The sequence below is a fragment of the Pseudophryne corroboree genome, chromosome 2 (genome assembly GCF_028390025.1).
Source record: "Pseudophryne corroboree isolate aPseCor3 chromosome 2, aPseCor3.hap2, whole genome shotgun sequence".
Taxonomy (NCBI): domain Eukaryota; kingdom Metazoa; phylum Chordata; class Amphibia; order Anura; family Myobatrachidae; genus Pseudophryne; species Pseudophryne corroboree.
In genome coordinates, this window is record NC_086445.1 from 449886075 (window position 1) to 449909976 (window position 23902).

General features: G+C 47.9%; 1 protein-coding gene across 5 annotated transcripts in view; it reads right to left on the reverse strand.

The window, feature by feature from the left end:
* EIF4H (eukaryotic translation initiation factor 4H) overlaps nt 1-23902 on the reverse strand; it is a 187531-nt gene that overhangs the window by 62018 nt on the left and 101611 nt on the right. For 2 of the 5 annotated variants that reach the window (XM_063953713.1, XM_063953711.1), the window contains exon 6: nt 8440-8490. The exons of the other annotated variants lie outside the window; for them this stretch is intronic. In XM_063953713.1, the coding sequence (XP_063809783.1) occupies nt 8440-8490 (51 nt within the window). The remainder of the gene's footprint in view (nt 1-8439; nt 8491-23902) is intronic. 5 annotated transcript variants of the gene reach the window in all.

Genomic DNA, 23902 nt, shown 5'->3' on the forward strand with positions numbered 1-23902 from the left:
ACACTATATAGTCCCCTTCTTCCTGGTTCGTTATCACTGCTCTGAGTGACTTCATCTTAATTTGAACCTTTGTAAGTGTTCAAAAAAAATTTTTTAGAATAAGTCTCACCTAGCCTTCTGGCTTCAGTACCACAATATAGTGTGGAATAATACCCCTTTTCTGTAGTAGGAGGGGTAATTTAATTGTCACCTGCTGGGAATACAGCTTGTGAATTTTTTCCCATACTACCTCCTTGTCGGAGGGAGACTTGGTAAAGCAGACTTCAGGAGCCTGCGAAGGGGAAACGTCTCGACATTCCCATCTGTACCCCCGGGATACTACTTGTAGGATCCAGGGGTCCTGTACGGTCTCAGCGCCATGCTGAGAACTTGTCAGACGCGGTGAAACGCTTCTGTTCCTGGGAATAGGCTGCCTGCTGCAGTCTTCTTCCCTTTCCTCTATCCCTGGGCAGATATGATCTTATAGGGACGAGAGGACTGAGGCTGAAAAGACGGTGTCTTTTTCTGCAGAGATGTGACTTAGGGTAAAAAACGGTGGATTTTCCAGCAGTTGCCGTGACCACCAGGTCCGAAGGACCGACCCCAAACAAGTCCTCTTCCTTTATACGGCCATACTGTGCCGTTTGGAATCTGCATCACCTGACCACTGTCGTGTCCATAACATCTTCTGGCAGTTATGGACATCGCGTTTATTCATGATGCCAGAGTGCAAATATCCCTCTGTGCATCTCGCATATATAGAAATGCTCTATAGTCAATAAAATACTGTCCCTGTCAAGGGTATCAATATTTTTAGTCAGGGAATCCGACCAAGCCACCCTAGCTCTGCACATCCAGGCTGAGGCGATCGCTGGCCGCAGTATAACACCAGTATGTGTGTATATACTTTTTATTATATTTTCCAGCCTTGTCAGCTGGTCCTTGAGGACGGCCCTATCTATAGACGGTACCGCCACTTGTTTTGATAAGCGTGTGAGCGCCTTATCCACCTTAAGGGGTGTTTCCCAACGCGCCCTAACTTCTGGCGGGAAAGGGTATACCGCCCATAATTTTCTATCGGGGGGAACCCACGCATCATCACACACTTTATTTAATTTATCTGATTCAGGAAAAACTATGGTAGTTTTTTCACATCCCACATAATACCCTCTTTTGTGGTACTTGTAGTATCAGAAATACGTAACACCTCCTTCATTGCCTTTAACGTGTGGCCCTAATAAGGAATACGTTTGTTTATTCACCGTCGACACTGGATTCAGTGTCCCTGTCTGTGTCTGTGTCGACCGACTAAAGTAAACGGGCGTTTTAAAACCCTTGACGGTGTTTTTGAGACGTCTGGACCGTACTAATTGTTTGTCGGCCGTCTCATGTCGTCAACCGACCTTGCAGCGTGTTGACATTATCACGTAATTTCCTAAATAAGCCATCCATTCCGGTGTCGACTCCCTAGAGAGTGACATCACCATTACAGGCAATTGCTCCGCCTCCTCACCAACATCGTCCTCCTACCTGTCGACACACACGTACCGACACACAGCACACACACAGGGAATGCTCTGATAGAGGACAGGACCCACTAGCCCTTTGGAGAGACAGAGGGAGAGTTTGCCAGCACACACCAAAAACGCTATAATTATATAGGGACAACCTTATATAAGTGTTTTCCCTTATAGCATCTTAATATATATATAAGCATATCGCCAAATTAGTGCCCCCCCTCTCTGTTTTAACCCTGTTTCTGTAGTGCAGTGCAGGGGAGAGCCTGGGAGCCTTCCCTCCAGCCTTTCTGTGAGGGAAAATGGCGCTGTGTGCTGAGGAGATAGGCCCCGCCCCTTTTTCGGCGGCCTCGTCTCCCGCTCTTAACGGATTCTGGCAGGGGTTAAATATCTCCATATAGCCTCCGGAGGCTATATGTGAGGTATTTTTAGCCAAAATAGGTATTCATTTGCCTCCCAGGGCGCCCCCCTCCCAGCGCCCTGCACCCTCAGTGACTGCCGTGTGAAGTGTGCTGAGAGGAAAATGGCGCACAGCTGCAGTGCTGTGCGCTACCTTTAGAAGACTGAGGAGTCTTCTGCCGCCGATTCTGGACCTCTTCTTACTTCAGCATCTGCAAGGGGGCCGGCGGCAAGGCTCCGGTGACCATCCAGGCTGTACCTGTGATCGTCCCTCTGGAGCTGATGTCCAGTAGCCAAGAAGCCAATCCATCCTGCACGCAGGTGAGTTCACTTCTTCTCCCCTAAGTCCCTCGTTGCAGTGATCCTGTTGCCAGCAGGACTCACTGTAAAATAAAAAACCTAAGCTAAACTTTCCTAAGCAGCTCTTTAGGAGAGCCACCTAGATTGCACCCTTCTCGGCCGGGCACAAAAATCTAACTGGCTTGGAGGAGGGTCATAGGGGGAGGAGCCAGTGCACACCACCTGATCCTAAAGCTTTACTTTTTTGTGCCCCGTCTCCTGCGGAGCCGCTATTCCCCATGGTCCTTTCAGGAACCCCAGCATCCACTAGGACGATAGAGAAATATAGTTAATGGACATAGCTTTAGCTATTTCTTTGAATGGATGGGCAGTAGTGAAACTGCAGCCAGTTGTCACATACAATACAAAGAATGGTGGTGGTCTAGTATGGGGCCCACTATGTACTAATAAGGCAAGAGGACAGAGCAGTAAGTTATTCTGAAGTAAGAAACCAGGGACATGCAGCCAGGGGAGGTAGAGGAGAACACATTCTGTGCCATAAAATTACTGCTTTGTATAATACTAATCATTTCCCCCACGAAAACGCAAGCAAATCATTCAGGAGGCAGTGCAGCTCTCTACCTTCTGCTGACAATAATAAAAGCCCATTGAAAAAAATATACACACATACATACATAGATACATACATACATACATACACTTAAAAGAGGCACCTGCACATCTGCATCTTTGACAGGGATGTGCCTTCAGACCACATGAAAGCACGCCCCTGGCTAACCTGTCAGGTTTGATAGGATCCAGTGCTGAATCTGCTGGGTAGCGGGCATATGTGGTTGCGGGACACTGTGGAGGTGCAAGCGTTACTGGCAACAGGACATGGCGAAGAGTATGTGTATGACGGCATGCCTGGATCAGAGAGGATCCAGTCCCTGCCAGCCACTCTGCAGAGTTAGGCAGCAGTTCCCATTTCAAAAATGGTGCCTTAAAGTAACTTTTTTTAATGCAAGATGGCCACTGCGAGCCAAATCACAGCTCTCCGTGTCAACGCCTTGCCCCCTCTGGCTGGCTTATGAGCCAGTGCGAGGAAGCGGCTGGCAGCCCACTAGTGGCGAGGGAGCAGGCAAGCGCTCCCAAAGACAGAAGACGCCAGAAGTCCTGGTGGGCACTGGCCATGCAGAAGAGCTTAAACGGATGCCACACCAGGTGGATGCTGCATAATAAGCTATTTAAAAACTTGTGTCCTGTTTTTATTTTAATTTTTCTTTACAGGCTATAGGTGCCAGCAGACCCTTAGTGTCTAAGCAGGCTTGTACTTGTGGCTCACCAAGGGCCAGCATGCTGGGACCTGTAGGCTGCCTGTAAAGATCATACCATGAACCCCACACCCACCGCCACCAGGAATGAGGGACATAGCTTTCAGCCCAGTGCTGGTTGTTGCTTGGGAGGGGTAACCAGTTTTATTGTTCATTTGGGTTTTTGTTATGTTTTCTGAGGAGGGGGGGCACTTCCCTGGGAATTCCAGCCCTGGGCTAACCAGTCTGGGGTTCGCTAGTGTGCTGGCTGAGGGACCCCATACTAAGTGCCCCCCCTGTTATGGCATCACCCATGAACACCCTACCCCCCTCCCCGACTAGTTCATCCTGCTGCTGGTTATTTTATTTATTAAAGGATGAAGGGGGCCAGGGGTGTTCTAATTAGCCAGTGCCTCACCAGCCTTTGACTTCACCGCACGTCACTGGAAGAAACCCTCTTAAATCTTGGCACAAAGCTGAACGCATGGTTGTGGAAAAAAAAAACAAAAAACAAACAAACGCAGACAAGGTCATCGTGTTGAACAAAGCTGCATAAAGTTGCAACAGACTGTGGTACACGTGATATTTATGCTGGAGAAACATAGCAGTCATGAGGTTATGTTATTTCTAACATTACAGTGCTGTGGCCAACAGTTGTACTGGTCATAAAGCCCGTGAGGCAATGCACAGAACTAGATATATATATAGTGCATAGGGCTATAAGTGTGGTGAATATTAGGCCAATATATGCAGTGTGGTGTTGAACATGATGGATTTGGAGCAGTTATATTAGGGGTGGGCAACGTGCGGCCCGCGAACCGATTCTACCTGGCCCCGCTGTCTCACACCAGTGTGCAATGACAAGCGGCCCGACTGGCTGAGCCTCTCGTCATTGCGCTACATAGCTCCCAGACGCGGCGCCGCAGAGGAAATCCCGGTCACGTTACAGGGCCTGCTGACCGGGATTTCCACTGTGACGTCAGGCGCTGGGCGGCACGGGGGGCGGGGCCATGGCGGGACTGGGCAGCAGGCAGCAGCCGCAGCGACTCGGTGCGGCACAGCGGGAATCTGGCAGCGGATCATCTGGGCAGCGGATCTGCCACTGTGTAAAAAAGGTACAGGGATCTGTGGCTAACTTTAAAAGACTGCTTTATTGGTTCGGGGTGGGGGGGTGGGGGGGGGAGGAGGAGGGAGGGAGGGAGGAGGAGGAGAGGGAGGGAGATTAGGGACTGCTATACGGGTTTAGGGGAAGGGGGTGAAGAGGTGTTGGGACTGCTATATGGGTGGGTGGGTGGGGGGTGGTAGAGACTGCTATATGGGTCCGGGGGGGGGGGGGGGGGGGGGAGAGCTAGTAACTGTGCCCAGGGAGAGACAGGAGCTGTGAATACCAGCATTACACAGGATGCTGTTTGTTTTCAGCACTGTTTTTTATTTATTTATTATATGTGGTTTTTTTTAGACATTTTGTATTTGCCTGTAAAAAAACTACGTATGTAATGTATATTGTGGTGTATGTTTTATATATATATATATATATATATATATATATATATACACACTCTGTGTGTATATGAAGGGGTTAATCTATGGTTAGCTCTTATTAACCGTGGCCAATAGCTTTCTCATGCACCCCTGTGTGGACTTTATTATCCTGAACCTGTCCCAGCTGTTTTTTAGCAATCATCTTTGAGCCAGTGCAATAGGTGACTAGTGTGCCTTTAAAAGCCATATAAGTCTGTGGCAGGTACACATTACATCTAGCAGGCAGATGATGCAGCAGTGTGGTAGTCAGGTTTTAAGACTCTGTGATAGTGTAGGACCTGTATGAAGGTGGGGTACCTTGAATCGGTATACAGGCTTCCGTGCATTGGCCAATCCACCAACTAAACCCCCATCATTTATTTATTGAATTGTTGAGGATAAGTGAGTTTACTTTGGTGAGTGCTGGGTTCTCCGTTTGTATTTATTAGAGCGATGTGGTCATGGGCTACATGCACCCCGCCCTGTGAGTGGTAAGTACAGCTGTGTACCCCGCTTCTGTGGTGGAGAGTGCAGTGTTACATGTACCCCACCCTGTGAGTGGTAAGTGCATAGCTGTGCCCCGCTTCTGGTGCGGTGAGTGCTGTGGTTTTTACTCTGTGTGTATATGAAGGGGTTAATCTATGGTTAGCTCTTATTAACCGTGGCCAATAGCTTTCTCATGCACCCCTGTGTGGACTTTATTATCCTGAACCTGTCCCAGCTGTTTTTTAGCAATCATCTTTGAGCCAGTGCAATAGGTGACTAGTGTGCCTTTAAAAGCCATATAAGTCTGTGGCAGGTACACATTACATCTAGCAGGCAGATGATGCAGCAGTGTGGTAGTCAGGTTTTAAGACTCTGTGATAGTGTAGGACCTGTATGAAGGTGGGGTACCTTGAATCGGTATACAGGCTTCCGTGCATTGGCCAATCCACCAACTAAACCCCCATCATTTATTTATTGAATTGTTGAGGATAAGTGAGTTTACTTTGGTGAGTGCTGGGTTCTCTGTTTGTATTTATTAGAGCGATGTGGTCATGGGCTACATGCACCCCGCCCTGTGAGTGGTAAGTACAGCTGTGTACCCCGCTTCTGTGGTGGAGAGTGCAGTGTTACATGTACCCCACCCTGTGAGTGGTAAGTGCATAGCTGTGCCCCGCTTCTGGTGCGGTGAGTGCTGTGGTTTTTACTCTGTGTGTATATGAAGGGGTTAATCTATGGTTAGCTCTTATTAACCGTGGCCAATAGCTTTCTCATGCACCCCTGTGTGGACTTTATTATCCTGAACCTGTCCCAGCTGTTTTTTAGCAATCATCTTTGAGCCAGTGCAATAGGTGACTAGTGTGCCTTTAAAAGCCATATAAGTCTGTGGCAGGTACACATTACATCTAGCAGGCAGATGATGCAGCAGTGTGGTAGTCAGGTTTTAAGACTCTGTGATAGTGTAGGACCTGTATGAAGGTGGGGTACCTTGAATCGGTATACAGGCTTCCGTGCATTGGCCAATCCACCAACTAAACCCCCATCATTTATTTATTGAATTGTTGAGGATAAGTGAGTTTACTTTGGTGAGTGCTGGGTTCTCTGTTTGTATTTATTAGAGCGATGTGGTCATGGGCTACATGCACCCCGCCCTGTGAGTGGTAAGTACAGCTGTGTACCCCGCTTCTGTGGTGGAGAGTGCAGTGTTACATGTACCCCACCCTGTGAGTGGTAAGTGCATAGCTGTGCCCCGCTTCTGGTGCGGTGAGTGCTGTGGTTTTTACTCTGTGTGTATATACACACATACATACATACATATACACACATTATGTTTTTATAGTTATATACATAACTATGGGCCTAATTCAGACATGATCGCTAGCAGGCAATTTTTGCACTGCTGCGATCAGGTAGTCACCGCCTACAGGGGGTGGGGGTAATCGCTGTGCAGGGGTGTGATCACATCTGCAGAAAGCTGCACAAACAGAAGTTTGAGCAGTTTCTGCACAGCTCAGGACTTACTCTTCCAGTGCGATGATCGGGACCGGAGCTGACGTCAGAAACCCTCCCTCCAAACGCCTGGTCCCTCCTTCATTTTTGCGGACACTCCTCTAAAACGGCCAATTGCCACCCACAAAAGTCCTCTTCCTGTCAATCACTGTGCGATCGCTTTGTTCGTACGATCCCGTCGCTGCAGACCGACGCGCCTGCACATTGCGGTGCATGCGCAGTTCAGACCCGATTTTACAAGATATTTTGTGTGTGGCCCTCGACTATTCACTGGAAGTGTTAAGCGGCCCCCCAGCTGAAATAATTGCCCACCCCTGAGTTATATGCAGTTCCTCTTTAGCAACACTGAACTGCGCAATGAGATCTTTTTAACCAGATCACATGAAGGTTTCATTTTACCGTTTCATTGTATGCATACTGTGTTTCACACTTCTTTGCACTGCAGTGGGACACTACTTCATTATACAGTGGCTCCATCTGCGGCCCAGCAATACACAGCCACCAAGGATGGACCTCTATATTTTAAGACAGCAGCAAAGACACATGGAATATCATGCCAGCATCATTTTACTGCAGCTTCCGAGTTTTCACATCTAGTTTTACATATAGCTGTACTGTCCTGTGGAATAGTTACTGGGCAGATGTCACTTCCTGAGTAACAGTTTGTTATTCTGTAGTTTTAGCATAATCATGTTCGGACATCCTGTAAAAGAGGAGCAATAACTGGGGTAGATGTATTAACCTGGAGAAGGCATAAGGAAGTGATAAACCAGTGATATGTGCAAGGTGATAAACACACCAGCCAATCAGCTCTCTTATGTAAATTAACAGTTAGGAGCAGATTGGCTGGTGCATTATCACCTTGCATTTAACACTGCTTTATCACTGGTTTATCACTTCCTTATGCCTTCTCCAGGTTAATACATCTGCCCCACTGTGTGGAATAAGCTCACATTTATAACTCTTAACACATCTGTAACTGCAAGGTGCCTGCTTGAAAGTTGGGGTTAATGATTTATTTAAAAAAAAAAGGTAAACTTTTCTTGAATCTGTGTAAGGCACTGACCCTACTTTGCTACATCGAATGGAGAGTTTATAAACAAGAAAAGGTTTCATAAATCTGAAACCTCGAAGGATTAAGATAAAGGAACATAGCAGCAACAGAAACGTCTGTATTTCATTTAAGTGACATTTTTAGGAAAATTTTGGACATTTTAATTTTGGGTAGCGTTTAAATATATAGGAAACAGCATATTGATATAATGTAACATGAATACACACTAATACATGTTGGCGTAATAAAAGTTGTCCAATGCAGAGTTGATGGTCAAATATAAAAGTGCTATGTCAAGTATAAAGATATGAAGCGGTTCGCGGCATGTCCCAACACCTTGACAAACCAGTGAAAGCCTTCAGTAAGAACAAAATGTATCCTTTACCAGAATTGAAGTCATCTCTTGAACCTCCTCTAGAGCCGAAACTATCGCTTCCTGAAAAACAAGGTAACAGCAGCATGAAATCCAGTACCAAACATGTCAAATCATCAAGGCTGAAATGGAAGACCAATTCCATTAGTTACCCGCTAAGCATGCAAAGTCCACATCTACTCTCAGCCACAAAGTCACAGTGATGGTCACTGCTCTTAGATCAGAGGGAATCGAAACTAGACCTTCACTGTCACCAGTCACTCTAGAAAACACCTAAAATAAGATTTTACTCACCGGTAAATCTATTTCTCGTAGTCCGTAGTGGATGCTGGGGACTCCGTAAGGACCATGGGGAATAGCGGCTCCGCAGGAGACTGGGCACAGCTAAGAAAGAATTAGGACTACCTGGTGTGCACTGGCTCCTCCCACTATGACCCTCCTCCAGACTTCAGTAAGGATACTGTGCCCGGAAGAGCTGACACAATAAGGAAAGGATTTTGAATCCCGGGTAAGACTCATACCAGCCACACCGTATAACTCGTGATATTATACCCAGTTAACAGTATGAACATAACAGAGCCTCTCAACAGATGGCTCAACCATAACCCTTTTAGTTAACAATAACTATAAACAAGTATTGCAGACAGTCCGCACTTGGGACGGGCGCCCAGCATCCACTACGGACTACGAGAAATAGATTTACCGGTGAGTAAAATCTTATTTTCTCTAACGTCCTAGTGGATGCTGGGGACTCCGTAAGGACCATGGGGATTATACCAAAGCTCCCAAACGGGCGGGAGAGTGCGGATGACTCTGCAGCACCGAATGAGAGAACTCAAGGTCCTCCTCAGCCAGGGTATCAAATTTGTAGAATTTTGCCAACGTGTTTGCCCCTGACCAAGTAGCAGCTCGGCAAAGTTGTAAAGCAGAGACCCCTCGGGCAGCCGCTCAAGAAGAGCCCACTTTCCTCGTGGAATGGGCTTTTACAGATTTAGGCTGCGGCAGGCCAGCCACAGAATGCGCAAGCTGAATTGTGCTACAAATCCAGCGAGCAATACTCTGCTTTGAAGCAGGAGCACCCATCTTGTTTGGTGCATACAGGATAAATAGCGAGTCAGTCTTCCTGACTCCAGCCGTCCTGGAAACATAAATTTTCAAGGCCCTGACTACGTCCAGTAACTTAGAGTCCTCCAAGTCCCTAGTAGCCGCAGGCACCACGATAGGTTGGTTCAAGTGAAAAGCTGATACCACCTTAGGAAGAAATTGGGGACTAGTCCTCAATTCTGCCCTATCCATATGGAAAATCAAATAGGGGCTTTTGCATGACAAAGCCGCCAATTCTGCCACCCGCCTTGCCGAAGCAAAGGCCAAAAGCATGACCACTTTCCACGTGAGATATTTTAAATCCACGGTTTTGAGTGGCTCAAACCAATGTGACTTTAGGAAACCCAACACCACGTTGAGGTCCCACGATGCCCCTAGAGGCACAAAAGGAGGCTGAATATGCAGTACTCCCTTGACAATGTCTGAACTTCAGGCAGTGACGCCAGTTCCATTTTGGAAGAAAAACGATAGAGCCGAAAACTGGACCTTAATGGAACCCAATTGTAGGCCCATAGTCACCTCTGACTGTAGGAAGTGCAGAAATCGACCTAGCTGAAATTTCTCCTTTGGGGCCTTCCTGGCCTCACAGTACGCAACATATCTCCGCCATATGCGGTGATAATGGTTAGCGTTCACTTCTTTCCTAGCTTTAAATAGCGTAGGGATAACTTCCTCCGGAATACCCTTTTCCTTCAGGATCCGGCGTTCAACCGCCATGCCGTCAACGCAGCCGCGGTACCTCTTGAAACAGACAGGCCCCCTGCTGCAGCAGGTCCTGTCTGAGCGGCAGAGGCCATAGGTCCTCTGAGATCATTTCTTGGAGTTCTGGTTACCAAGCTCTTCTTGGCCAACCCGGAACAATGAGTATAGTTCTTACTCCTCTCCTTCTTATTATTCTCATTACCCTGGGTAAGAGAGGCAGAGAAGGGAACACATACACCGACTGGTACACCCACGGTGTTACCAGAGCGTCCACAGCTATCGCCTGAGGGTCCTTGACCTGGCGCAATATCTTTGTCTTCTGAGAAAGTCTGCTTCTCAGTTGTCCACTCCGGGAATGAACACTGCTGACAGTGCTAACACATGATTTTCCGCCCATCGGAGAATCCTTGTGACTTCTGCCATCGCCATCCTGCTTCTTGTGCCGCCCTGTCGTGTACATGAGCGACCGCCGTGATGTTGTCTGACTGGATCAGCACCGGCCGGTGTTGAAGCAGGGGTCTAGCCTGACTTAGGGCATTGTAAATGGCCCTTAGTTCCAGAATATTTATGTGTAGTTAAGTCTCCTGACTTTTCCATAGCCTTGGAAGTTTCTTCCCTGTGTGACTGCCCCCCAGCCTCGAAGGCTGGCATCCGTGGTCACCAGGACCCAGTCCTGTATGACGAATCTGCGGCCCCCTAGAAGATGAGCACTCTGCAGCCACCACAACAACGACACCCTGGCCCTTGGAGACAGGGTTATCCGCCGATGCATCTGAAGATGTGACCCGGACCACCTGTCCAACAGATCCCTCTGGAAAATCCTTGAATGGGACCTGGCGAATGGAATTTCTTCGTAAGAAGCTACCATCCTTCCCAGGGCTCGCGTGCATTGATGCACCGACACCTGTATACGTATTAGGAGGTCTCTGTCTAGAGACGACAACTCCTTGGACTTCTCCTCCGGGAGAAACCCTTTTTATCCTGTTCTGTGTCCAGAACCATACTCAGGAACAGTAGACGCGTCGTAGGAACCAGCTGCGACTTTGGAATATTCAGAATTCAGCCGTGCTGTTGTAGCACTTCCCGAGATAGTGCTACTCCGCCGAACAACTGCTCCCTGGACCTCGCCTTTATAAGGAGATCGTCCAAGTACGGGATAATTATTTCGGCCATTACCTTGGTAAATACCTCGGTGCCGGGGACAGACCAACGGCAACGTCTGGAATTGGTAATGACAATCCTGTACCACAATTTTGAGGTACTCCTGGTGAAAAGGGTAAATAGGGACATGCAGGTAATCATCCTTGATGTCCAGTGATACCATCCAGGCTTGCAATAATCGCCCTGAGCGATTCCATTTCGAACTTGAACCTTCGTATATAAGTGTTCAAGGCTTTCAATTTTAGAATGGGTCTCACCGAACCGTCTGGTTTCGGTACCACAACATTTTGGAATAGTAACCCCGGCCTTGTTGAAGGAGGGGTACCTTGATTTCACCTGCTGGAAGTGCAGCTTGTGAATTGCCGCCAGTACTACCTTTCTCCGAGGGCAGTAGGCAAGGCTGAGGTGAGGTAACGGCGAGGGGGAGTCGCCTCGAACTCCAGCCTGTATCCCTGTGATACTATTTGCAGAACCTAGGGATCCACCTGTGGGCAAACCCACTGGTCCCTGAAGTTCCCGAGACGCGCCCCTACCGCACCTGTCTCCACCTGTGGAGCCCCAACGTCAAGCGGTGGACTCAGAGGAAGCGGGGGAAGATTTTTGATCCTGGGAACTGGCTCCTGGTGCAGCTTTTTCCTTCTTCCCTTGTCTCTGTGCAGAAAGGAAGCGCCTTTGACCCGCTTGCTTTTCTGAAGCCGAAAGGACTGTATCTGAAAATACGGTGCCTTCTTAGGCTGTGAGGAAACCTGAGGTAAAAAAAAAAAAATTCTTCCCAGCTGTTGCTGTGGATACGAGGTCCCAGAGACCATCCCCAACAATTCCTCACCTTTATAAGGCAGAATCTCCATGTGCCTTTTATAGGCAGCATCACCAGTCCACTGCCGGGTTTCTAATACCCTCCTGGCAGAATGGACATTGCATTAATTCTGGATGCCAGCCGGCAAATATCCCTCTGTGCATCCTTTATATATAAGACGACGTCTTTAATATGCTCTATGTTAGCAAACTATTTTCCCTGTCTTAGAGTATTAATATTATCTGACAGGGTATCAGACCACGCTGCAGCAGCACTATTTATGCTGAGGCGATTGCAGGTCTCTGTATATAACCTGAGCGTGTATATACAGACTTCAGGATAGTCTCCTGCTTTTTATCAGCAGGCTCCTTAAAGGTGGCCGTATCCTAAGACGGCAGTGCCACCTTTTTTGACAAACGTGTGAGCGCCTTATCCACCCTAAGGGATATCTCCCAACGTGTCCTATACTCTGGCGGGAAAGGGTATGCCATCAGTAAATTTTTAGAAATTACCAGTTTCTTATTGGGGGAACCCACGCTACTTTACACACTTCATTCATTCATCTGATGGGGGAACAAAACACTGGCTGCTTTTTCTCCCCAAAAATAAAACCCCTTTTATGTGGTACTTGGGTTCATGTCAGAAATGCGTAACACATTTTTTATTGCCGAGATCATGTAACGGAAGTTCCTAGTGGATTGTGTATATGTCTCAATCTCGTCGACACTGGAGTCAGACTCCGTGTCGACATCCGTGTCTGCCATCTGAGGTAACGGGCGCATTCTTGAGCCCCTGATGGCCTTTGAGACGCCTGGGCAGGCGCGGGCTGAAAAGCCGGCTGTCCCACAGCTGTTTTACATCATCCAGCCTTGTAAGGAGTTGACATTGTCGTTTAATACCTTCCACCTATCCATCCACTCTGGTGTCGGCCCCACAGGGGACGACATCCCATTTATCGGCCTCTGCTCCACCTCCACGTAACCTTCCTCATCCCACATGTCGACACAGCCGTACCGACACACAGCACACACACAGGGAATGCTCTGACTGAGGACAGGACCCCACAAAGTCCTTTGGGGATACAGAGAGAGAGTATGCCAGCACACACCAGAGCGCTATATAATGCAGGGATTAACACTATAACTGAGTGATTTTTCCCCCAATAGCTGCTTGTATAAACAATATTGCACCTAAATTTAGTGCCCCCCCTCTCTTTTTAACCCTTTGAGCCTGAAAACTACAGGGGAGAGCCTGAGGAGCTGTCTTCCAGTTGCACTGTGAAGAGAAAATGGCGCCATTGTGCTGAGGGAGATAGCTCCGCCCCTTTTTCGCAGACTTTTCTCCCGTTTTTTTTTTATGTATTCTGGCAGGGGTATTTATCACATATATAGCCTCTGGGGCTATATATTGTGATATATTTGCCAGCCAAGGTGTATTTATTGCTTCTCAGGGCGCCCCCCCCCAGCGCCCTGCACCCTCAGTGACCGGAGTGTGAAGTGTGTATGAGGAGCAATGGCGCACAGCTGCAGTGCTGTGCGCTACCTTGGTGAAGACTGATGTCTTCTGCCGCCGATTTTCCGGATTTCTTCTTGCTTCTGGCTCTGTAAGGGGGCCGGCGGCGCGGCTCCGGGACCGAACACCAATGGCCGGTTCCATGCGGTCGATCCCTCTGGAGCTAATGGTGTCCAGTAGCCTAAGAAGCCCAAGCTACCACCAGTTAGGTAGGTTCGCTTCTTCTCCCCTTAGTCCCTCGCTGCAGTGAGTCTGTTGCCAGCAGATCTCACTGTAAAATAAAAAACCTAACATATACTTTCTTTCTAGGAGCTCAGGAGAGCCCCTAGTGTGCATCCAGCTCGGCCGGGCACAGGATTCTAACTGAAGTCTGGAGGAGGGTCATAGTGGGAGGAGCCAGTGCACACCAGGTAGTCCTAATTCTTTCTTAGCTGTGCCCAGTCTCCTGCGGAGCCGCTATTCCCCATGGTCCTTACGGAGTCCCCAGCATCCACTAGGACGTTAGAGAAATAATGTTCACCTCAACCAGCAACATTAAGTAACAGAAGACCAAATGGATTCTCTTAACTAAAGCAAAAAAGAAATGTTGTAATAAGGGGGCTGATTCAATTCGCTTTGCTCTTGTTGAGGTCTTCTCGGAAAAGAATGTTTTCCTTAAAAGGGAGTACTTCCAGGGTTTTCTTAGAGTCCATATCCACAGACCAGGACCGTAACCAGAGAATCTGGTGAGCCAAAATGGACGTAGAAGCCCTGGCCGCCAGAATACCGGCATCAGAAGCCGCCTCCTTAACGTAATGAGACGCTGTGACAATATAGGACAAGCATTGTCTAACATGATCAGAAGCATTGGAAGGCAACTCCGCCTCCAGCTCCTGAGCCCACGCTTCCACAGCCCATGTCGCTGCAATGGTGGGCCTATGCGCAGCACCCGTTTGGGTGTAAATTGCCTTTAAACAACCCTCCACACGCTTATCCGTCGGCTCTCTCAGGGACGGGACGGTAGTTACAGGCAGAGCCGAGGATACCACCATCCGCACCACCTGCGAATCCACTGGCAGGGGTGTTTCCCAATATTTACTTAGCTCCGCAGCAAGGGGGTAGCAAGCCAGCATCTTCTTGTGAGGCGTGAATTTCTTTCCTGGATTTTCCCAGGACTCCTTACATATATCAACTAAATGGTCAGAGTGAGGTAAAACTTGTTTAACCACTTTCTGACGTTTAAACCTGTCCGGTTTCTTAGGGGCAGCATCAGGTTCCGGGTCATCATCAACTTGAAGAATGAGCCTGATAGCTTCCAACAAGTCAGGAACATCCACCTGTGAAACAGCATCACCATCAGAAGCATCAGGATCAGAATCTGTGGGTTCGGTATAAACGCCATCCTCATCAGACGAGGTATCTGCGACGTTGGTGGATTGTGAGTAAGTAATTGCCCGCTTAGAGGACCCCTTGGTCTTAGGCGGGCGAGGGTTAGACTCCTGAGTAGTCAGTGATTGAATCAATTGCTGTAACTGATTGGACAGTTTATCTGCCCACAGGGGGTTAACCGCGGGTACCATAAGCGGTTGTACAGGCACAGTATGTCCCATAGGGAGCGTTAGTCTAGTTACCAGCGTATTCAATAGCGCGGAGAAGGTAGCCCAAGGTGGGTCATTTTGAAACCCGGTTGCTACAGTCCCACTGGGGGGTAAGGAACCCCCAGAACCCTCAGCTGCTACTTTATCCTCAAATGTGTCTGCAGCGTCAACACCACTCAATGTGGGATCAGCCCCAGCACCGTTGCCCTTTGTAGCTGACCTAATCAAAAGCTAAATGCAAGGCAACAGTACAATATCAGCAGCACAATACCTGACAAGAACCCCCTGTGCAGTGTATTTCAGCACAAACAGGGAATTCTAGAGGTATATGGCAACTAGAAATCAGAGAAAAGTACACACTGAGTATATCCTGTGAACTACCTATATTAATGATAAACCTGATACACTTAGCCCCCTCAGGTTATAGAATATAGGGATAGCAATCCGAGTGAGATACACGAAATGGAGGTCAAACAGCAGCTATATGTGCACACACACACACACACACACACACACACACAGATTCACAGTTTGTACAATGCAGAAATTAGGACACGCAATAAAACTGCACTGGACTAGCAATACAGAGTAGTACTATGTATAGCTATACACTTAATAGATATAATAATGCACAGTAAAGACTGGCTGTATATCCCAGGGTACTTGTACTATATAACCCTGACTAAATGCACTCTCTTAACTAACACTGTCAGCAGACATGTAGAATACTTAAGTGTCCTGTAAAATGCACAGCGCTGACAGGAAGGCGGTCTTACAGAGAAGGATGTGCCCAAACAGTCCCAGGATCAGCTCAGCTTGTCCTAATGGCGACCAAACGCTGACAGGGAGTGAGGGAGAGAGAGATATGCAACTCCAGGGAGGGAACATTTACTCTAAATGGCGCCCTGGGACTGGGGGAGGGACTACAGGTCAAAGCCTTATCCCCCTGCTGGAATTCACCACCGGGTACTGGGGGCTTAAATAACTGGTTTTATGAGAGAAAACCAACCTGTGCCCATGCCCTGGTGGTCTAGTGGGGTCCCTGTACTGCCACAATGTCACTGGCCGCGCTGGATCGCGATTTACAGCGGGTCCCGCCGGGGGGACCCACTTACCTCCTCCCTGAGTGCAGCCACGCGATCCAGTAGAGCAGCGGTCATGTGTGTGTCTAACAAGAAGAAAACCGAAGCCCCGCTGTAGGTACCCGGCAACCAAGACACGGGAGTGTAAAAGCGCCACTGGGGGAGGTGATGGAGCTGCAAGAGATGCCTGACTGACATCCAGCACTTACAGTGCCTCTGTTGCAGCCCTTGAAGTCATTTTCCTTCAAAAAGCTTTTTCCTAGGGCTGCTGCAGCAGCCCCACTGTTGTATGCCTGCACTGCATGGCACCAACTACAAAACCGAGCTCCTGTGCACGGAGGCAAGGTTATAGAGGAGGCGGCGCGCAATGCATTCCGGGAACAGTCAAAGTTTTGAGCCTGTTGGTGCCTCGGATCAAGATCCTACTCTACACCCCGATGTTACTCCCTGTGGAGCCCAGTGTACCCCACAGCAGAAAGGTCTTTCCTTTAACACTAGTACATGCCAATCCATTAAGATGCAGTTATTGGGGTCCTATACTGGTTGGGCTCTCACCTGGCTATTGGTCTATGTGACACTCGAATATGTTCTGACAACAGCATTTTTTATTTTTTTTATTTTTTTGTGACTTAACTTTAAACAAATCCTGTGGGGTACTAGTTACATTCAATCTCTGCTCCCTTCTAGAGGGCTCAAACAAAAAACAATAGGGGTCTTTGTAGCCACTTCGCCATCACCTAGTGATTGTTATGGCTAGCATAGTGAACTAAGGGTGACCGTGTGTACACACGGTGAGATATTTTCTTTCGATTTTGACTATATAGTCAAATCGCAAGAAAAGTTAGTGCAGATCGCAAGGTGAAAGTCACCTTGCGATCCCAATTCGATCCCGATGCGCGGTCCCGCCAGGTTGGCATAGCAAGAAAAGATAGACTGTGCAGGCAAGTCAATCCTTGCTAGATCGGTGTACTATCTAGTTCATCTCACATGTCAATGACATCTCACATAAGCCAAAATCTCACATAAGCCAAAATCGTAAGCACACATAGTCCATATCTCAAGAAAGGTTAATCAAAATCGGTGGTGCTGGGCTCCGGGGAGTTCAAGGGAAATCGCAAGTGAAAATCGGGCACAACAAGGATCTCACCGTGGGTACACACCGCTAAGAAGCACAATAGCTTCAGAACTTTCAGAAGGGAGAGCCCTACTTGGCATGCACCCATACAGTAGAACCAGATCCCGGGCTAGAGATGGTCTTTCCTTTTAATGTTCTTGGAAAGAAAAATAAAATCGTAGAACAAACTTCAGACTACAACCAGTACAGTGGCTCACTACGTGGTGGTGGATCTGCAAGTCCAAGCAAGTATTTGATGGGACATGTATTTAGATGGCTGGACACCAAAAAACAAACTGAAAACAGGCAGTAATTTACCGGGGCCAGTGTTACATATGGGCATATATTTAGGGTTTTATTGGACATGAAGCTAATTTTGCTATGCTCTACATGAGACTGTAATAGTGGTCAAGAGACTTATGGATACAACATTTTTAATCCATTTACTTCGATGAGAGTATGATCATGTTAAATAGGTAATTTTTACTCTAAAATATAGTTAATGGACATAGCTTTAGCTATTTCTTTGAATGGATGGGCAGTAGTGAAACTGCAGCCAGTTGTCACATACAATACAAAGAATGGTGGTGGTCTAGTATGGGGCCCACTATGTACTAATAAGGCAAGAGGACAGAGCAGTAAGTTATTCTGAAGTAAGAAACCAGGGACATGCAGCCAGGGGAGGTAGAGGAGAACACATTCTGTGCCATAAAATAACTGCTTTGTATAATACTAATCATTTCCCCCATGAAAACGCAAGCAAATCATTCAGGAGGCAGTGCAGCTCTCTACCTTCCGCAGACAATAGTAAAAATAAGAATTTACTCACCGGTAATTCTATTTCTCGTAGTCCGTAGTGGATGCTGGTTACTCCGTAAGGACCATGGGGTATAGACGGGCTCCACAGGAGACTGGGCACTCTTAAAAGAAAGATTAGGTACTATATCTGGTGTGCACTGGCTCCTCTCCCTCTATGCCCCTCCTCCAGACCTCAGTTAGGGAAACTGTGCCCGGAAGAGCTGACATTACTAAGAAAGGATTTGGAATCCAGGGTAAGACTCATACCAGCCACACCAATCACACCGTACAACTTGTGATAACCATACCCAGTTAACAGTATGAACAATAACTGAGCCTCATTTAACAGATGGCTCATAACCAAAAACCTTTAGTTAAGCAATAACTATATACATGTATTGCAGAGAGTCCGCACTTGGGACGGGCTCCCAGCATCCACTACGGACTACGAGAAATAGAATTACCGGTGAGTAAATTCTTATTTTCTCTGACGTCCTAGTGGATGCTGGGTACTCCGTAAGAACCATGGGGATTATACCAAAGCTCCCAAACGGGCGGGAGAGTGCGGATGACTCTGCAGCACCGAATGAGCAAACTCAAGGTCCTCCTCAGCCAGGGTATCAAACTAGTAGAATTTTGCAAAAGTGTTTGAACCCGACCAAGTAGCAGCTCGGCAAAGTTGTAAAGCCGAGACCCCTCGGGCAGCCGCCCAAGAAGAGCCCACCTTCCTCGTGAAATGGGCTTTTACCGATTTAGGATGCGGCAGTCCAGCCGCAGAATGAGCAAGCTGAATCGTGCTACAGATCCAGCGAGCAATAGTCTGCTTTGAAGCAGGAGCACCCAGCTTGTTGGGTGCATGCAGGATAAATAGCGAGTCAGTTTTTCTGACTCCAGCCGTCCTGGAAACATAGATTTTCAGGGCCCGGACTACATCCAGCAACTTGGAATCCTCCAAGTCCCGAGTAGCCGCAGGCACCACAATAGGTTGGTTCAAATGAAACGCTGATAACACCTTAGGAAGAAATTGGGGACGAGTCCTCAATTCTGCCCTGTCCATATGGAAAATCAGATATGGGCTTTTACACGACAAAGCCGCCAATTCTGACACACGCCTGGCCGAAGCCAAGGCCAACAGCATGACCACCTTCCACGCGAGATATTTTAACTCCACGGTCTTAAGTGGCTCAAACCAATGTGATGTTAGGAAATCCAACACCACGTTGAGATCCCAAGGTGCCACTGGAGGCACAAAAGGGGGCTGAATATGCAACACTCCCTTAACAAACGTTTGAACTTCAGGCAGTGAAGCCAGTTCTTTTTGAAAGAAAAAATAGACAGGGCCGAAATATGGACTTTTATGGATCCCAATTTTAGGCCCATAGTCACTCCTGACTGTAGGAAGTGCAGAAATCGACCCAGCTGAAATTCCTCTGTTGGGGCCTTTCTGGCCTCACACCAAGCAACATATTTTCGCCATATGCGGTGATAATGTTTTGCTGTCACATCCTTCCTAGCTTTTATCAGCGTAGGAATGACTTCATCCGGAATGCCCTTTTCCATTAGGATCCGGCGTTCAACCGCCATGCCGTCAAACGCAGCCACGGTAAGTCTTGGAACCGGCAGGGCCCCTGCTGCAGCAGGTCCTGTCGGAGCGGCAGAGGCCATGGGTCCTCTGAGATCATTTCTTGAAGTTCCGGGCACCAAGTTCTTCTTGGCCAGTCCGGAACGATGAGTATAGTTCTTACTCCTCTCTTTCTTATTATCCTCAGTACCTTGGGTATGAGAGGAAGAGGAGGAAACACATAAACCGACTGGTACACCCACGGTGTCACTAGAGCGTCCACAGCTATCGCCTGAGGGTCCCTTGACCTGGCGCAATATCTTTATAGCTTTTTGTTGAGGCGGGACGCCATCATGTCCACCTGTGGCCGTTCCCAACGGTTTACAATCAGCTTGAAGACTTCTGGATGAAGTCCCCACTCTCCCGGGTGGAGGTCGTGTCTGCTGAGGAAGTCTGCTTCCCAGTTGTCCACTCCCGGAATGAACACTGCTGACAGTGCTAGCACGTGATTCTCCGCCCATCGAAGAATCCTTGTGGCTTCTGCCATTGCTATCCTGCTTCTTGTGCCGCCCTGTCGGTTTACATGGGCGACCGCCGTGATGTTGTCTGACTGAATCAGCACCGGTTGGTTTTGAAGCAGGGATTCTGCTTGACTCAGGGCATTGTAAATGGCCCTTAGTTCCAGAATATCTATGTGTAGGGAAGTTTCCTGACACTACCATTGTCCTTGGAAGTTTCTTCCCTGAGTGACTGCCCCGCAACCTCGGAGGCTCGCATCCGTGGTCACCAGGACCCAGTCCTGTATGCCGAATCTGCGGCCTTCGAGAAGATGAGCACTCTGCAGCCACCACAGCAGAGACACCCTGGCCCTCGGGGACAGGGTGATCAACCGATGCATCTGAAGATGCGATTCGGACCACTTGTCCAATAGATCCCACTGGAAGATCCTTGCATTGAACCTGCCGAAGGGAATTGCTTCGTAAGAAGCTACCATCTTTCCCAGGATTCGCGTGCAGTGATGCACCGACACCTGTTTTGGTTTCAGGAGGTCCCTGACCAGAGATGATAATTCCTGGGCCTTCTCCTCCGTGGACAGACCAAACGGCAACGTCTGGAATTGGTAATGACAGTCCTGTACCACATACCTGAGGTACTCCTGGTGAGGTGGGTAAATGGGGACATGCAGGTATGCATCCTTGATGTCCAATGACACCATAAAATCCCCCTCTTCCAGGCTTGCAATAACCGCCCTGAGTTCAAGGATTTTAAATTTAGGATGGGTCTCACCGAACCGTCTGGTTTCGGTACCACAAACATTGTGGAATAGTAACCCCGCCCCTGTTGAAGGGGGGGTACCTTGATTATCACCTGCTGGAGGTACAGCTTGTGAATAGCTGCCAGTACTACCTCCCTTTCTTTGGGAGCAGCTGGCAAGGCAGATTTGAGGTAACGGCGAGGGGGAGTGGCCTCGAACTCCAGCTTGTATCCCTGAGATACCACTTGCAGAACCCAGAGATCCACCTGTGAGCGAACCCACTGGTCGCTGAAGTTCCGGAGACGCGCCCCCACCGCACCTGGCTCCGCCTGCAGAGCCCCAGCGTCATGCGGTGGACTTGGAGGAAGCGGGGGAGGATTTTTGATCCTGGGAACTGGCTGTCTGGTGCAGCTTTTTCCCTCTTACCTTGCCTCTGGGCAGAAAGGAAGCGCCTCTGACCCGCTGCCTTTCTGGGGCCGAAAGGACTGTACCTGATAATACGGTGCTTTCTTAGGCTGTGAGGAAACCGGAGGTAAAAATGTCGACTTCCCAGCTGTTGCTGTGGATACGAGGTCCGAGAGACCATCCCCAAACAATTCCTCACCCTTTTAAAGGCAAAACCTCCATGTGCCTTTTAGAATCAGCATCACCTGTCCACTGCCGAGTCCATAATACTCTCCTGGCAGAAAATAGGATTTTGGTACTTACCAGGTAAATCCTTTTCTTTGAATCCATAGGGGGCACTGGAGTACTCTTGGGATATGGACGGGCGTAGCCGAACAAAGGCACTGAATATTCAAATTTAGGACTCTCCCCCCCCTCCATATCCCCAAGTACCTCAGTGTACTTTGCCAGTGTTTTTTACTGAGCGAACAGGATATAGAGAGGTTGACAATGGAGAATCCCTATAACATAACGGACAACCACAAAGTTGATCCGTAACCTTATTGTCAACTAAACAGTTGACACCTTAACCGATAGAACTTTATAATTTGAGCCAATTGGTGAAAATGTGTTACCCTAAGCTCCTTCGAGCTTAATACCATCCAAGTTAAATTTGTTCACTAAGCTCCCTTGAGCTTACAACAACCCAGGTAAAACTGCTCTGGGTGGGCGTCCAGTGCCCCCTATGGATTCAAAGAAAAGGATTTACCTGGTAAGTACCAAAATCCTATTTTCTTTATCATCCACTAGGGGTCACTGGAGTACTCTTGGGACGTACCAAAGCTTCCCTCGTGGGCGGGAGAGCTGTTTGATACTTGTAACAGTAGGCAGCCAAAGCTAAATGCTGATGGCGCCACCATTCATAACGTGTAAACGTGCACAAACGTGGTGCACTAAAGGCTATGTAGCCGCGTCGTAGACGCTCCACGACCCGCTGGGTGTGACATTCCCACAGAACCTGTGGGATGCTATTACTGACGTAGGCGATTGTAACTTAGCCTTAAAGTAAGCCTGACTTGTAGTCATTATTATCCAACCGGATAAAATCTGCTGAGAAACTGGCTAACCCCAGTTTGCAGTATCATATAGAACAAACAACGTATTCATATCACGTACTACATATATAAACGCGTAACGCGTGTACCACATTCAGAATTTTAGAATGTGCTGTCCCCACAGGAACCACTATTGGTATATTGATGTGAAGAATACGAAAGCGGATTTCGTCGGAAGATCTGCTTTGTAATGAGAAAACTCAAATACGGTGGCTTGGAATACAAGGCACCCAAATATGAAAACAAAATCCTTGCCGAAGCACCCTTGGCGAAGCCAAGGCTAGAAGAAAAATGTTTTCCAAAGTGAGAACTTAATACCCATTTGTTGTAAGGGTTCAAAAATATGAAACTTAATTCCCATTTGTTGAAAGGATTCCAAAATATGAAAACTAAGAAATCTGAACCCAACCTTAAATCGCCTGGCGCTGTAGGTGGGATAAATAGAGTCTGAACTTTGGTGACACCTTGTAGAAAGATGTTTACAGACGTAAATAGAGGCAAACGCTTTGAAAATAAGTTTACCACACAGATACCTGCACTCTTAGTGCAGATGAACGCAGTTTTCCATCCCATCCCGTTTAACAGAATACGGGTACTTGAAGTATGATGTTGGAAACTTCCGAGGTTTATAACCTATGTAAGCACACGAAATTTTTTTAATTATGAGCTGCCTTAAGCGGCTTACTATTTCGTAACATGGTTGGTATAACCGATACTGTAATTCTCTATTTTTTAAGAGAGCGGTCTGAACTCTCACCCCGTCAACCGCAGCTGCGGTACATAGATAATAGGTACATAGGTAACTATGGGTAAAAGAACGTTCCGTGATGTAACAGGTTGGCCGTATTATGAGCGGGCCAAGATCGTGTGCAAGTATTACTTGAAAATTCGAGAAGCAAACTTCTCCGAAACCCATGAGATACCACCAGTATGACTGTGACGAACTGTCTTCTGATCCGTTTTGGCAACGAAGAGAGAAGCGGAAAATGGTGGAGCCAGATACACGATGCTGAATGACCCCATGAATGTGATGTACACATACTGAGCTTTTGTAATTGTGGCGAGATGCCATTATGTATACTTGGGGTAACCGCCTTCTGTGGACTCACATATGAAACACCTCTGGATTTAATGTCCAGTTTTCAAGATCCAAACCCTGACGGGTGAGATCTTTTGTCTAACAAATGTCCACTCACGGATTGATGTCTTGACATTTTCACATAATGGCGTTCTGAGCCATTGAAGATTTGAGTTACCTGCCGCATTGCCATGCGGCTTCTTGGTTTTCACTGGTTGTTGTGTATGCAACTGCCG